The sequence below is a fragment of the Callorhinus ursinus genome, unplaced genomic scaffold (genome assembly GCF_003265705.2).
Source record: "Callorhinus ursinus isolate GAN/ISIS: 27379988/994484 unplaced genomic scaffold, GSC_fseal_2.0 scaffold34, whole genome shotgun sequence".
NCBI classification, from domain to species: domain Eukaryota; kingdom Metazoa; phylum Chordata; class Mammalia; order Carnivora; family Otariidae; genus Callorhinus; species Callorhinus ursinus.
The window spans coordinates 6,022,844-6,038,570 of record NW_027397096.1 but is presented as its reverse complement, the minus strand read 5'-3'; the positions used below and the strand labels follow the sequence as shown (position 1 = coordinate 6,038,570).

The following is a 15,727-nucleotide window of genomic DNA, read 5'->3' as shown; positions in this document are numbered from 1 at the left end:
GAGGATATTTATTAATCTTGAAATAGCTATTTACAATGTTATAGAGCCTTTACCTTCTTTTACTTTTTCCTTGTTCTTTTAGCTTCTCAGTCCTACAAATGTTCCGAAGAGTTGGCAAGTACTCAATTATACTAGCTTGTTTGTTCCCCAGGTTCAGAAGGGCTCGGCTAGAAAATACACTTTTAATGACTGCTATCCTCTTCCAGGCACTGCTGTAAATGAAAAGTAATGCATTACTTTTGATTTTTACTGCCCAAGAAAAATGCAACAATCCCCAACACAACCAGCTTCTGGTTTCTGCTTCTCCTTGCTTCTGGTCTAGACTAGATTAACTGGATTCCAGGTTGACTTCCTGTATTACTTTCAACACATCACTCCCATCTAGAAAAAATCTTTAATGGCTACCCGCTATCTGCCCCAGCAAACCCAAACCCCATTCCCTGTCATTCAAGTCTCCTAATCTCTCTCATTTTTCTTCCCAGCAATCAGGCTGGTCTCCCTGTCTTATTAGAAGCTACATTATTAATATTGAGGGTTTACCATGATCAATAAAGCCCAGCATTTCAAATTTAGTAAAAAGAAACTAATCATTTCTTTTATCATTTATTACTGAAAAATCAAAAGTAAAAGGAAGACTTACTCTAAATTAGTTGCTGACTGACTAAAGTATATATTGCTGCGCTTCTGTGAAACATAAAGAGTAAGCTCTTTCGTTGGATCTCTTCCCAATTTCTTGCAAGAATTCAAGGTTTCCAGTGCCTTTGAAATAATAGACGAACATTTAGTAAAGCTGAGAGCTTCTACAGCTGCCTTTAATTCTCCAGAGCTCTGAGAAGTCCATCCATCACTGGCCTCCAGACTAAACTCATCACAAAGTCCGCTTTTCACATTTGTCCAACTGAAGTCATTTTGACCAAATTCCTTTTGTTCTCCTACGTCAGTTAAAAGTGCATCTAAGAAGGACATGTTATCCATGAACTCAGTGAGAGAATTTAAACAGTGAGAAACAAGGGCAGAACATTTCTTTTCTGCTGGTGTTTTAGGAGGACAAGGAGTAGATTCCATGTTAGACTCTAAACATTTGTTCAGTTTCTTTGTCTCTGGATTCCTTTCTTTGTCTCTGGCTTTGCTTTCTTCTGAATTTGAGGAGGAAGATGCAGGGGAAAGGCTAAGAAATTCATTAGAGAAGTCCAATTCAGTGTCAAATAAGTCACTATCATCTAGAGTTACCATCTTTTTCTTTTGTTTCTTTTTTTGTGGCTTTTTCAATGGCTTCTCTCCTTCAGAATGTTTCCTAGCAAGACATTTCATATTTTTTGTTGCTGCACCGGTGTCCACACTTACTGATGCACCACAAAAGTTTTCTGTTTCTGGAATGATTCTAACAGGTAGTGGTAGAATGAACTCAAGATTACTATATAAGAAATCTACATTCTGCATTCGGAATTCTGTAAGAAGCTGGATGAACTGATGCCATTCTTCCTTTGTTCTGACTTTGTGCTGAAAAACAATTTTGAGTGAAGTGTTAGAACACAGTCTGAACACTTTTCTACCTATATGAATACAGTGGCATCCTTAGTCTATCTGAAAAGTAATGAGTCACTACCCTCTCCTAATTTTATTAATCTGTACTCCCTAAATTCATCAAAATGGTTCTGAGTCTGAAAAATAAACTTAGACTATTAATATTTGAAGAATTAAATTTTCTAATAGTTTATACCCCAATTCAATAGTGAGAAGCTCATTTGTTTAAAAACTACTTTTCTGAAATTGTCTTTTTGATCTGAAATCTTTCTAAATTCTAGTCTAAATCCTATAATATATGTTTATTTGTCTGCACCATTTGTCAAAGTAGTACAGTATGCTAAAATCAGAAATCTAAAGCCTATAAAAATTAAAGTTAACCTTAAGATTCAAAAGATGGGAGTGTTAGGAATTGAAAAGGAATATGTATTTGATATCCCACACTAGATACTGAAAATACCTTTAGAAATGAAAATAAATCTTCAGATGGGGAAAAAATGTTCTTAAGGCCAAACAAGGTCTCAACACAGCCAGTGTCACATTTGGGAAGGTCTATAGGACTCCTTTTAGTATTTTTAGGTTTATTTTTGGAATCAGGGCCATCTTCAGAGCAAACAAGTTGAATGTTTCTGCTATTTCCTCCTACAAAATTAATAAAAGAAAACCTTAGCCATCTATATTTTTAATAAACTGTAGCAAACAATTATTTAAAATCTAAGATCCTTTGGCATCTTTTGCACCTATACTCCCATTTTGTTCTTCTCCACATATGTATTTAACTCATAAAAATTACAATACAAACATTATTTTTAGCATACGGGGGGTAAGAGGGTTATAAAAGGGCTTATAAAACAATCCAAAAGAAAAAAGTGCAAAGGACTATGAACAGACAAGTCACAGAAGAAAAGCAAATATCTAATAAACTCATAAAAAGATGTGCGATTTCACTAGTGATCATGGAAATGAAAATTAAAAGAAGATACCATTCGCTTTTCACCTTTTAAATTGGCAAAAGTATAACAACTGGTAACCTAGTTTTCTCAGAGGCATACATTTAAAAAGCCATCATACACTATTCATGGGAACATAAATCAGAACAATCATCTTTGGGAAAGCAACCTGACAATACCTATCGGAATGTAAAATGTATTCTCTAGCCTTTGGCCAGCAACAATACTTCTAGAATTCTTTCCAGCAGCAGTACTCACAGATATGCTCAATGATATGTGTATTGATATTCAATGCATAGTTTAATGACAAAATGAAGAAAACCTCAATTTCCTCTAATAAGTAATGGTTAATTATGTTACATTCATTCCCTATTATGGAATAGCATGCAGCTGTGAAAAACAGAGGGCTAGAACTGCACGTACTAACAATACATTCTCAAGTAAAAAAGAGCAAATTGATTAACAATATATATAGTATTGGTTAATTTTGCTAAATAAGTAGGTAGCAATATTTGTATATGCATAGATAAAGCTCTCACAGTGGCTAACTTTAAGAAGTGGTGAAAATCTTTTACTTTTTATTTTATATACTTCTGCAGTGTTTGAATTTCCAATGAATACGTATCTGTGTTTTTTAAGAAAGAAAATGCATATAAAATCTTCAAGAAAAGAAATAATGCTATACTTATTATCTTTTAAAGTTTCTGGTGTAGCATTTTATATCCAATAGTATGGCAATAGTTACTAATTTGTTTTTTATAAAAGGCTATTTTCCATGTCATATTTATCATATTTACTTCTAAGAAACAGTTAAAGATATAAGCTCACAATGAATTAAATATATATGTTTGCTACTTTGAAAAAGAAAAATATATTAAAATTTTGAATGATCAAAGAAAAAAAAACTTGACAGGGGATTAATATTACAGAACTTCACCTTGGTTTTATTTAAATATTTGTGTATTTCCCAGAGCAGGATCTGTAACTACAGAACTGTGACTATGGAGCATGAAAACCACAAACTATGAACTTCTTCAGGGAAGGAACCATGTCTTATTCATGTAAACACAGGACCTGGCATGGAGAAAGTCCTCAATAAATGTCTGTGACTTCAATTAGGTAACAATGACTGAAGATCAATAAGAAATAAAACATTTCTGAAATGATAAAGCTCTTATGAAAAATAGAATTACAGACTACTGAAGAAGCTAAAAGAGAACTTACAGTCATATAAAAATAATTTATATATATATGGAAAAATCACCAGTGTTTTTTAATAGGTAAAAAAAGGAAGCTAGTTGCTAAACAATATCATCCTATTTGTTTATAAGAAACTATGATTACAGGGCAACTGTGTGGCTCAGTCAGTTAAGCATCCGACTCTTGATGGTTAGAGTCGAGCCCCGTGTCGGGCTCCAGGCTCAGCACAGAGTCTGCTTGAGATTCTCTCTCCCTCTCCCTCAGCCCCTCCCGCTTGTACACATGCTCATTCTCTGTCTAAAATAAATAAAATCTTAAAAAATAAAAAAAGAAACTATGCTAATAAATTTATAAGTAACAATTTGTTCCGTGTGCAGTTTAACTCTATTTACCCACATTTAATATTTATAAAATTTTCACCAACACAGTTGACATATGTATGTTTATACATATGTTTATGCTCAAAATTTTTAAAATCTTTCAGACATTTTGGTATAGCATGTACTTTAACATAGGGTCCCACTGTAGAAATTTCTTTTATAACAGATCAACTTACGACAAAGGGATAATGGCCTTTCTTCTAAAAATCCACCTCCACTTCTAATCCAGAATTGTAAGTAAAGGATACTTTTTCTGATATCACAAGTATTTGCAGTTAACAATGTTACAAAGTCTTTCACATCAGTTCTAAAGTTCTCAGCCAAGCAGATCATCTGTAGGTAGCTGGCAACATTTAGCTGAGAAAAAGAGAAAGAGAGAAAGAAAAAAGAAACATGGTGAATTGCAGAGTTAACAGAAATACATCAGTAGTACACATCTAAAAGTAGGACAAATTTCACTAAAATTCACACTATCTTAGCTCTTGAGAATGAAACTGATCTAGAAAAATATAATAAAGGAATATACTTCCAAATTAAAAATATTTTACATATATTTATTTTAGTAACTGTATACAATCTAAAACAGCAATGAAACTTTTATGGGAGATTTTCCATGAACCCTGAAGGCAATTTTATTAAACCTTGAGACATTCCCTTAAGATTAAATAATGGTATAACTTGATGGGATACTTTACAGCCATTAAAACTATAAATATGAATACTATAATAATACTGATAGTTTTTAAATATCAAGAGCTAGAAAATTGTATCAATGCATGCACAAATGCATAAATGTAAACAAACAAGAAACATTAGGGAAAAAAATGAAAAACAAAAAAAACCCATGTGATTTTTTTTTAAAGACTATTTATTTGAGAGAAAGAGAGTAGAGCACACACGAGCAGGGGGGAGGGGTAGGGAGAGAGAGGGAGAAGCAGACTCTCCGCTGAGCAGGGAGCGCATTGAGGGACTTGATCCTAGGGTCGTGGGATCATGACCTGAGCCAAAGGCAGACACTTAACCAACTGAGCCACCCAGGCGATCCCAGATTTTTCATTTTATTTAGTGTTCCATCAATATTGCTATAATATTTTTTTGTAAAACAACAAAACATATATTATTCTCTTCCCACTGTTTATGGAAAGCTTTTTACCTTGAAAAGCTAAAACAAATAAAATTGTATGTGCATTTTGCAGATTTTACAAGACCACTAGCATTTTTACCTTAAACAAGACAATTAAAAAAAAGATTTCTCCTATTAAATCTTTGACCTCTGGGGTGCCTGGGTGGCTAAGATGGTTGAGCGTCTGCCTTCGGCCCAGTCATGATCTCAGGGTCCTGGGTTCGAGCCCCGCATCAGGCTACCTGCTTGGCAGGAAGCCTGCTCCTCCCTCTCCCTCTACTGTTCCCCCTGCTTGTGCTCTCTTGATCTCTCTGTCAAATAAAAAAAAAAAATCTTTAAAAAAATAAAAAATAAATCTTTGACCTCATTCTATGCACATACATTACTCCTGCATACTTCTGGGACTTCTGCTTCCCATGAACTAAGAATTCTGCTTTCAATAATGAAGTACCTACTATCAGACAAATCTTGCCATCAGTAATAACGATAAAAATAAATCAGCTACAAATAAATATAAAAAACAAACTATTTGATAAGAATAAACTATAAAAAAAAACACTATTTGAAGGCATAAGAGAGTAACCAAAAGCAGAAGATAACTGAAGGGAAAATCAACACTTAGAAGAAAATGGCCCTGGGTGAATTCCCACCTGCCCCCCACCTCTAAATTGATTTCTGACTTAAGACAGGATGCCGCAGTGGTGGCTAAACTCAGACAGAAACTCAAAGTGTTACTGGCTTGAACCAGAGGACAGAGTTTGGGATGCTGGCAATAGCTGGAAAGTGAGAGGGGAAGTCTATGAAAGTAGGGAAACAAATTCTTTTTTTTTTTAGGATTTTATTTATTCATTTGAAAGAGAGAGTGAGGAGACAGAGAGCAAGCAGAAGCAGGGGGAATGGCAGGCAGGGGAGAAGCAGGCTCCTTGTTGAGCAGAGAGCCCGACATGGGACTCGATCCCAGGACCCTGAGATCATGACCCGAGCTGAAGGCATCTAGCTCCCCAACCGACAGAGCCACCCAGGCGTCCAGGAAACAAATCCTAGCTATAGAAGAATGCAAACCCCTGGTTGATGCCTGAACTTCACATGTGTGGGTCTGTCTCAAAGCTGCCCAGCTAAAACTAAAAGAACTGAACAGAAACTTTAGCTGCTACATACTACAGGAGGATATTTATTCAGAGGAACAGAACCAAATCCAGAGTATCTACAACATAATAGCAAAGTACAGGATAAAACTCTAAAACTACTACACACACAAAGAAACAGAAAAAAATCACAAGACGATGAAAATGGGAGACAAATCATAAGACACTTTTTTTTTTTTTTTTTTAACCATAAGAGACTCTTAATCTCAGGAAACAAACTGAGGGTTGCTGGAGTGGTGGGGGTGGGAGGGATGTGGTGGCTGGGTGATAGACACTGGGGAGGGTGTGTGCTATGGTGAGCGCTGTGTATTGTGTAAGACTGATATATCACAGACTTGTACCCCTGAAAAATAATACGTTATATGTTAATTAAAAAAAGTGACGAAGATATTCGAATTAGCAGAATTTTTTTTTTAAGATTTTATTTATTTATTTGACAGAGAGACAGAGACAGCGAGAGAGGGAATATAAGCAGGGGGAGTGGGAGAGGGAGAAGCAGGCCTCCCGCGGAGCAGGGAGCCCGATGCAGGGCTCAATCCCAGGACCCTGAGATCATGGCCTGAGCCGAAGGCAGACGCTTAACAACTGAGTCACGCAGGTGACCCAGAATTAGAATTTTAAAACAGCTAGTAAAACTATGCTTGAAGAACACATGCTCATAATGAACAAATAAGAAAGCCCAGCAGAAAAACAGAAGCCATAAAAAGAAGCAAACAGAAATTATAAAACTAAAAACCATAATATCAGAATAAAAATTTTACTAGATGGGCCTCATAGAAGAATGGAGGTGGCAGAAAAAAAGTGGCAGTAAATTTGATAATTAATCAATACAAATGATCAAATCAAAAGTATAAACAGAAAAGTTAGGGGGGAGGAGAACAGCATGCCTCAGCGACATGGGAAACAATGTAAAATGTCTAACATACTTATAATTAAATTCCCAAGAGGGAAAGAGAAAATGGGCATAAAATAAATTTGAAAAAATAAGTTTAAAAGTGTCCCTCATTGGAGGAATGACATATATTTATGTAGATATCCAACAACCAGAAGCAGGACAGATGTGAAGAAAAATAACACCTAGGCATACCACAGGCAATTACTGAAAACTAAAGTTAGGGACGCCTTGGTGGCTCAGCTGGTTAGCGCCTGCCTTCGGCTCACGTCATGATCCCAGGGTCCTGGGATTGAGCCCCGCATCGGGCTCCCTGCTCAGTGGGATGACCACTTCTTCCTCTACCCCTCCCCCCCACTTGTGCTCTGTCTCTCATGCTGTCTCAAATAAATAAAATCTTTTAAAAAAATGAAAGAAAAGAAAACTAAAGTTAAAGAGAATATCTTGAAGGTATCGGGAAAATAATGACATACTACACAGAAGGCAAAAAAAAAAAAAGGTGACTTATGATCAGAAATACCAGGGTCCAAAAGAAAATGGAATGACATCTTTAAAGTACTGATACAGGGGCACCTGGCTGGTTCAGTTGGTAGAGCATGCGACTTTTGATCTCTGGGTGGTGAGTTCAAACCCCATGCTGGGTGTGGAGCCTACTTACAAAAAGAAGTACTGATGGAAAAACTGAGAACCCAGATTTCTATGCTAAGGGAAAAGACTCTTTGAGAATGAAGTAAAAATAAAGACACTTTCTTTTTTTTTTTTTAAAGATTTTATTTATTTATTTGAGAGAGAGAGAATGAGAGATAGAAAGCACAAGAGGGAAGAGGGTCAGAGGGAGAAGCAGACTCCCTGCTGAGCAGGGAGCCCGATGTGGGACTCGATCCCGGGACTCCAGGATCATGACCTGAGGCGAAGGCAGTCGCTTAACCAACTGAGCCACCCAGGCGCCCCAAAATAAAGACATTTTCAAGTAAACGAAACCTAATATAATCCACTGCCAGCAGACTAGCTCTATAAAAATTGTTAATGAAATTCTTCAGGCTGAAGAGAAACAAAATCAAAGAAAAAGTCACATCTTCAGGAAGGAATGAAGTATATTAGAAATTATAAGTATATAGGTAAACATAAAAGTCAACTTTTTATTTTCCTAATTTCTTTCAAACATACATGGCTGGCTAAAGCAAAAAAGCAGAGCATTATATTGGGGAGTTTATAATGTGTAAATGTAAAACATTTGAAAACTAAAGCATACAAGAGAGAGGGATGGTAAATGGACTGATATCTTTGCAAGGTTCTTAGATTCTCTATAAATTAGTATAATACCAACACTAAATACACTATGAAAAACTGGGGCACCTGGATGGCTCAGTTGGTTGGGCTTCTACCTTTGGCTTGGGTCATGATTTTGGGGGCTTGGGATCGAGGGCTCCCTGCTCAGCAGGGAGTCTGCTTCTACCTCTGCCTCCCACCCCCCCACTTGTGCTCTCTCTCTCTCTCTCTCTCTCAAATAAAGAAAATCTTAAAAAAATATACACTATGAAAAACTAAGAATGCGTATTATTTCTAAAGAAACTACTAAAATCTATGTCCCAATCCATTTCAAATGGCCTGGAAACCACCCACTAACATCCTTCATAAACGCAGACACGAAAGTCCCTAACAGTATATGAGCAAATCAAATCCAGAACTACAAAAAGACATAACACATCATGACCATATTATCTTAAGAATGCAAGACTGAGGGGCGCCTGGGTGGCTCAGTCGTTAAATGCTGCCTTTGGCTCAGGCCATGATCCCAGGGTCCTGGGATCGAGCCCCGCATCGGGCTCCCTGCTCGGCAGGAAGCCTGCTTCTCCCTCTCCCACTCCCCCTGCTTGTGTTCCCTCTCTCGCTGTGTTTCTATCTGTTAAATAAATAAATAAAATCTTAAAAAAAAAAAAGAATGCAAGACTGATCTGATATTAAAAAAACAACTAACATCATTCGCCATATTAATAGAATTAAAAGGATAAACCATATGATTGCCTCAAAAGATTGAAAGTATCTGACAAAACTTAACACTATTCACAATAAAAACACAGCTGATGAAGAGCATCTGTGAAAATATATGGCTAATATCACACTTAATGGTAAAAGAATGCCTACTTTAGCCCCAAATTCAGAAACAAGGCAGAGATATTCACTCAACTCCCATTCAACAGTGTACGGAAGATACACTGGCACTATCACAAGATACCACCTTTTATAGAACTGTGACATGATTTATAAACAAAATGAAAACTTACAAGCGAAGGAGTACTGAAATTAATTTCTTCAAAGCAGCCATCAAACATTAAACTAAATGTTGGATCTATAGGAAAAAAAGCATTTTAAAAAACCATTAAGACCACTAAATTAATTTTTCCAGTTACTTTTTCTATGAAAATATTCTATATTTCATTGGTAATGAAAATATCATTTAAATTATAAATCACTAAGGAACTGAATTTCTGTCTTGACCTAAAGTAACTTTTGATCTTTTAATTAAACTATCATGTAACCTTGACTAATATGATTTATTTCAATATTTTTAGAGTATAATCATTAATAGTCAAATGAGCTGTTAATTGTGAGTCTAGTATAAATACTTTTTCCTATAGAAATCCATAGCAGAGATATGCTACTGAATATGTGCAATGAAAAATATTAGAAAACAATGTTATAATTCAGTGTTTATAATAAAAAAAACAAAACAAAACTACGTGACTCTTAAAATTGAACACCGAATGCAAATTATTAGGAAGGTGGACCAATTCCAAGGTCCATCGGTGGAGTGTGTGACTCTTGATCTCAGGGTTGTGGGTTCAAGCCCACATTGGGTGTACAGATTACTTAAAAATAAAATCTTAAGGAAAAAAAAAGGAAGGTGGACGAATTCCATTAGGCTGGCTATGGCTTACTTTAACTAAAATATGCAATAATCCACATGGAAGTGTTCTCAGGCGATAAGGAATGGCTAAGTTCAATATTAAGGCCCTCCAGAAAGGTTGAGCTCCATAAAAAATTCTGACAAGTAATATTTGGTGATCTAATTATAAGTATGAGGAAGAGGCAAAGAGAAGGCTCTGTTACCACCCCTACCAAAACCCCTTTCCTGGATAGTTCATAAATCTCTTTCCCTGCATTCTAGGCTGTTGTAAGCATCCTAAGTATCTAATACTCAACACAATGATTCAAAGTAGTATCCAATATCCACACCACAGCTATTCGCAGGGTAATATAGTAATTTTATAATTACTCAAGGTTGTGAATCGATAGCAAATTTAAATAATTCTTCATTTAAAAATGATCTAGGAGCCTCCAAATTTTAGAAAAGAAGACTTAATTTACTAGCAGACTTTTAAAGGAATGTTTCTAACTAAAATGACAAGCTTTCTCAAAATATTTTAACCAAAAGTAATTACTTGTAATATCACTGTTACTTACCACTAGTAGTAAGAATCACAGGTCTTTTAGTGGTTGCCATGAATGTTTTGATTGCATTCAAAAACCCAGCATCTTCTTCAAAAATAACATCAACCTAAGAGCCATTTATGAGAATAATACTGTATTGAGTAACAAAACATTTACTGGATAGGTTCTGTATATATACTAGATACACTATATGTCTGTTAGAGACAAAATTTATGAATTTATGAAAAAAAATTTTTTAAAGATTTTATTTATTTGACAGAGCGAGACACCGAGAGAGGGAACACAAGCAGGGAGAGTGGGAAAGGGAGAAGCAGGCTTCCCGCTGAGCAGGGAGCCTGATGCGGGGCTCGATCCCAGGACCCTGGGATCATGACCTGAGCTGAAGGCAGACGCTTAAACGACTCAGCCACCCAGGCGCCCCAATCTTTTTACTTTTAATAGTGTGAAACATTTTAGGCTTTCAGTGTGGGCTGAATTCATACTTTTCATAAATTTCATAAATTCCGGGGTACTTGGGTGGCTCAGTTGTTAAGCGTCTGCCTTCAGCTCAGGTCATGATCCAAAGGTCCTGGGATCAAGCCCCGCATCAGGCTCCCTGCTCAGTGGGGAGCTTGCCTCTCCCTCTCCATCTGCCTTTCCCCTAGCTCATGCTCCCTCACTCTCTCCCAAAAAGTCCATTTGAGATTCTCTCTCTCCCTCTGCCCCTCCCCCCACTCATGCATATACATACACACATGCTCTTTCTCTAAATAAAATCTTTTAAAAATTTTTAAAAAACTCAGATACAAGGATTCTTTTTTTTTTTTTCAAGATTTTATTTATTCATTCATGAGAGACAGAGGGAGAGAGAGAGAGAGAGAGAAGCAGAGGAAGAAGCAGGCTCCCAAGGAGCAGGAAGCCTGATGCGGGACTCAATCCCAGGACCCTGGGATCATGACCTGAGCCGAAGGCAGACGCTTAACCATCTGAGCCACCCAGGCGCCCCAGATACAAGTATTCCTGACTTTCTTGGCTATTTTATTTTATTTTTTTAAAGATTTTATTTATTTACTTGAGAGAATGAGAGAGAGAGAGCACATGAGAGGGGGGAGGGTCAGAGGGAGAAAGAGACTCCCTGCTGAGCAGAGAGCCTGAGGCGGGACTTCGATCCCGGGACTCCAGGATCATGACCTGAGCTGAAGACAGTCGCTTAACCTACTGAGCCACCCAGGCGCCCTCTTGGCTATTTTAGAATACTTCATAGTAACACATACAGAAACCTTTTGAATAAGTTCTTATTATGAGATAACATGAACATATGCCCATAAGCCTACCTCCTCAAAAAGAATGAGAGATGTTGCATTTTTCCTGTTGGGTTCCTCAGCTCCAAATTCTTTGACATTTGACTTAGTTGTGTTTGTAGATTTAGTCTGAATAATTGGTTTTTGTTCACAAGAGTTTTTTATTCCTGCATAAATAAAATATTAGTATTTTAGATAAAATCAACTTTTAATAGAACACTGGATGTTTCTGCAGGATAAACTCAAATGGAAACCCTCTATCAAAACTAAACAAGAGGTGGGGGAAAAAACTGAAACAAAATATCAAAACTCCTCTATGTAGGACCTTAAGTGTAGCTGAGGTTTAATAAAGGGCAATAGAAACTGAGGAAATATGATATTTTTATGTATCAGGGTCATTAGTATTAAAAACTGTCACATATATTTTGTCCGTTTAATGTCTTACCTTTATTATTTTCCGGAAGTACTACTTCTTCATTATTTTTTGGCTTGGAAGACACTTTAAAATAATTTGCCAAAGTTTTAGGTGGAAGTGTTCGCTTTGGTACGCTAGTTTGTGGTGACGGTGGAGGAAGTTTCCTTGGTGATGTAACAACTTTCTTAGGGGAGCTTAATTTTTCTGCCAAAAACAAATTTACTTAACGATAAGTATTCTAAAAGTTAAATGGATGGTAAGATTGAGTTCTCCACAGTCTACATTTCTCTTACCAGTTAAAAATTGCTAACAGAAATTTTCTTTCATTCTTACATTCAAATACTGTGTACAAATAGTACTGTATTATTACAGTTATTCATTCTATCATCAGAGAAGGTAAAACCAGTCATTTGAAAAAGATATTCTTTTCCAATGAAACATACATCCTTGAGGCAAAGAATGTTCAGAATCCCTCCATTCACTTTCTCTCCATCTGCTTGAGTTCAGAAGAGATTGGAGGAAAAGTGATAATGGTACATACTGAGCACATTATGGAATACTGTTATCCAACTTCAGTTTAGCCCTGTAGTAAATGGAAACTGCAAGCAGAAAATATGTTTTTCTAGAGATGCTGTGGAGGATAGATACAAAGTTTAAAAACAAATGGTTGATCTCTACCCTCCAGAAGTCCTATGGGCCAAGCATTTATTCCAGAGCATGTCCTTTTCTCCCCTGTAAGTGCTCTGATCCAGTCCTCAGATGTCTAAATTATTTTTTTATACCCCGTTTTGACAGATCTTATCATATCCTTTGCATATTATGGGTGTTTGAAAACTTACTGAAAACTTTCAATTTGCCATTTGCAACGACATGGACAGAGCTAGAGTGTATTATGCTAAGTGAAATAAGTTAGAGAAACACAGATACCATATGATCTCACTCGTGGAATTTAAGAAACAAAACAGATGAACTATATGAGAAGGGGGAAAAGATAAAAAGGGGAAGGAAAAAAGCCATAGGAGACTCTTAACGATAGCAAACTGAGGGTTGATGGAGGGATCTGGGTGGGGAATGGGCTAGATGGGTGATGGGGAGTAAGGAGGACACCTGAGATGAGCACGGGGTGTTGTATGTAAGTAATGAATCACTGAATTCTACTCCAGAAACCAATATTGCACTGTTATGTTAACTACCTAAAATTTAAATTAAAAAAAAAAAAGAAAATTTTGAGTTGGAAAAATTATCCTAGACATGACTATTATCTCATAAAAATAGGGACTTTTTAACACAAGGTAAGAAGCACAAAATCTTAAAAAATATTTCTTTATATTGAATAGATTTCAATTTATAAAAAACTCAACATTTTGTCCTTATTTTTCTAATTTTGACATAGTACAAGGATTGCTTGATCATGGATTGGCATCAGCCCAAAGACTGGTTTTAGAAAATACGTGCCAATTTTTACTGTTGATACTTAGTTAAGTACTTGGCTAAATTTTATTGATACATTCTTTTTAAAGGATTTTCAACAAAAGCAATCAGCTCCATGGAGAGAGAGCTACCTTCTAGGTCTGAGACATCGTAACAAGCCAGAAAGCAAAAACAAGTATCAAAGATCACTGTGGCTACATCAAAAGGACACAAGCCAATTTTAGTCGGGTTCCCACTAGTCAAAGAGCAGACGATATGAGCACAAAAAGAAAAAAGGGTTCTGCTTCTGGCCAAGACATACATTGGATTTACCCATATATCTGAAATAACACCAAAAAACTAAACATAATAGATGAAACAATGCTTTCAAGACTTCGGACACCATGCAAAAAAGAAGAGTGATAGAGAGACAAGAAACAAACAAGGTGAACCCCAGAAATTGCCTAGCTTCCTGCCTTGTGAGAGAATGTCTAGGCCACAGTGAGGAAGGGGAAGCCAGTCCAGAGGTTTCCTGAGCTGCGGAGACTGAAGAGGAGCCTGGAGATGCCAAGGCAGATAGCATTCATGCAGCAGAATAGTGAAGAGAAGAGAGCTCCATGGAGTGCTCCAGAAATCTACAGACGGTCCCTCTCAAGTCTTCAACTGAGTAGTGATCAGTAAAAGATTAGGAAAAATAATCCCTGAGGCTCACAGAGAGCTGGGAATAGTTCCTCTTCCACTAGACAGAACCGCAGACTTCAGAATTCATGGGGCATTGGATAGAGTACTCAGAAGGATTTTGCCTAAGTAACAGGGCAAAATTAGTCCTAAACTAGACGCTTCTATGGCCTCGCCTAATACAAGCATAAAAGATCCAAAACAATCAAACTTACAGAAAAAATTGGGCATGGTAACACAGAAGATATAAAAAGGACCCAAGTCCAGCTTCTAGAAATGAAAACTACAATGTGTGAAATACAAAATACATGGATGGCACAGACAGCATACTGCGTATTGCAGAAAATAAGATTTGTGAATTTGAGTAGTTAGAAACTATCCAAGATGAAACACAGAGAGGAACAAGAAGATTGCAAACCTGAACAATCATCAAGCTGAGACAACTTAGCATTATCCACAACAGAATGTGGTATGGAAACAACCTGAGTGCCCATTCATGAATGGATCCAGGTGTGGTATCTATACACAATGGAATACTACTCAGCCCTAAGAAAGGACATCCTGCCATTTGTAACAGCAAGGATTGACCCGGAGCGCATTAGACTAAGTGAGGTAAGTCAGAGAAAAGCAAGTACTGTATAACCTTACTTATACGTGGAATCTAAAAGAGCCAAACTCATAAAAACAGAGAGTAGAATGGTAGTTACCAGAGGATGGGGTCGGGGGGTAGGACAGATGTTGTTTAAGGGTACAGACTTGCAATGAGAAATAAATCCTGGAGACCTAATACATACTATAGTAAATACAGACAATATTCTCTTGTAATCACCAAACTTCCTGAGACTATACCTTAATTATTCCAACCACTAAAAATAAATAATTATGTAATGTGATAGAGGTGCTAATATAAACACAATTGCAAACATATTACAATACATAAATCTATAAAATTAACATTTATAAATATATACAATGTTAAGGTCAAATATATTTTAGTTAAGAGGAAAAAAAACTGGGGCACCTGGGGGTTTAGTCATTAAGCGTCTGCCTTCAGCTCAGGTCATGATCCCAGGGTCCTGGGATTGAGCCCCGTATTGGGCTCCCTGCTCAGCGGGAGGCCTGCTTCTCCCTCTCCCGCTCCCCCTGCTTGTGTTCCCTCTCTCACTGTCTCTCTGTGTCAAATAAATAAAATCTTAAAAAAAGAGAGAGAAAAAAACTGCTTGGAATTTTCCAAATTTGATGAAAATATAAACCCATCTGTACAAGAAGCTCAACAA

General features: G+C 36.8%; 1 protein-coding gene across 3 annotated transcripts in view; it reads right to left on the bottom strand.

The window, feature by feature from the left end:
* Window positions 1–15,727, bottom strand: part of ATAD5 (ATPase family AAA domain containing 5) — a 49,487-nt gene that overhangs the window by 3,264 nt on the left and 30,496 nt on the right. The window contains exons 15-22 of one of the 3 annotated variants that reach the window (XM_025851040.2): window positions 12,393–12,566; window positions 11,981–12,114; window positions 10,680–10,773; window positions 9,500–9,564; window positions 4,231–4,411; window positions 1,985–2,166; window positions 641–1,500; window positions 54–212 (exon numbers count right to left, since the gene is read on the bottom strand). In XM_025851040.2, the coding sequence (XP_025706825.1) occupies window positions 54–212; window positions 641–1,500; window positions 1,985–2,166; window positions 4,231–4,411; window positions 9,500–9,564; window positions 10,680–10,773; window positions 11,981–12,114; window positions 12,393–12,566 (1,849 nt within the window). The remainder of the gene's footprint in view (window positions 1–53; window positions 213–640; window positions 1,501–1,984; window positions 2,167–4,230; window positions 4,412–9,499; window positions 9,565–10,679; window positions 10,774–11,980; window positions 12,115–12,392; window positions 12,567–15,727) is intronic. The other 2 variants (XM_025851041.2, XM_073879408.1) reach the window with 2 other exon arrangements.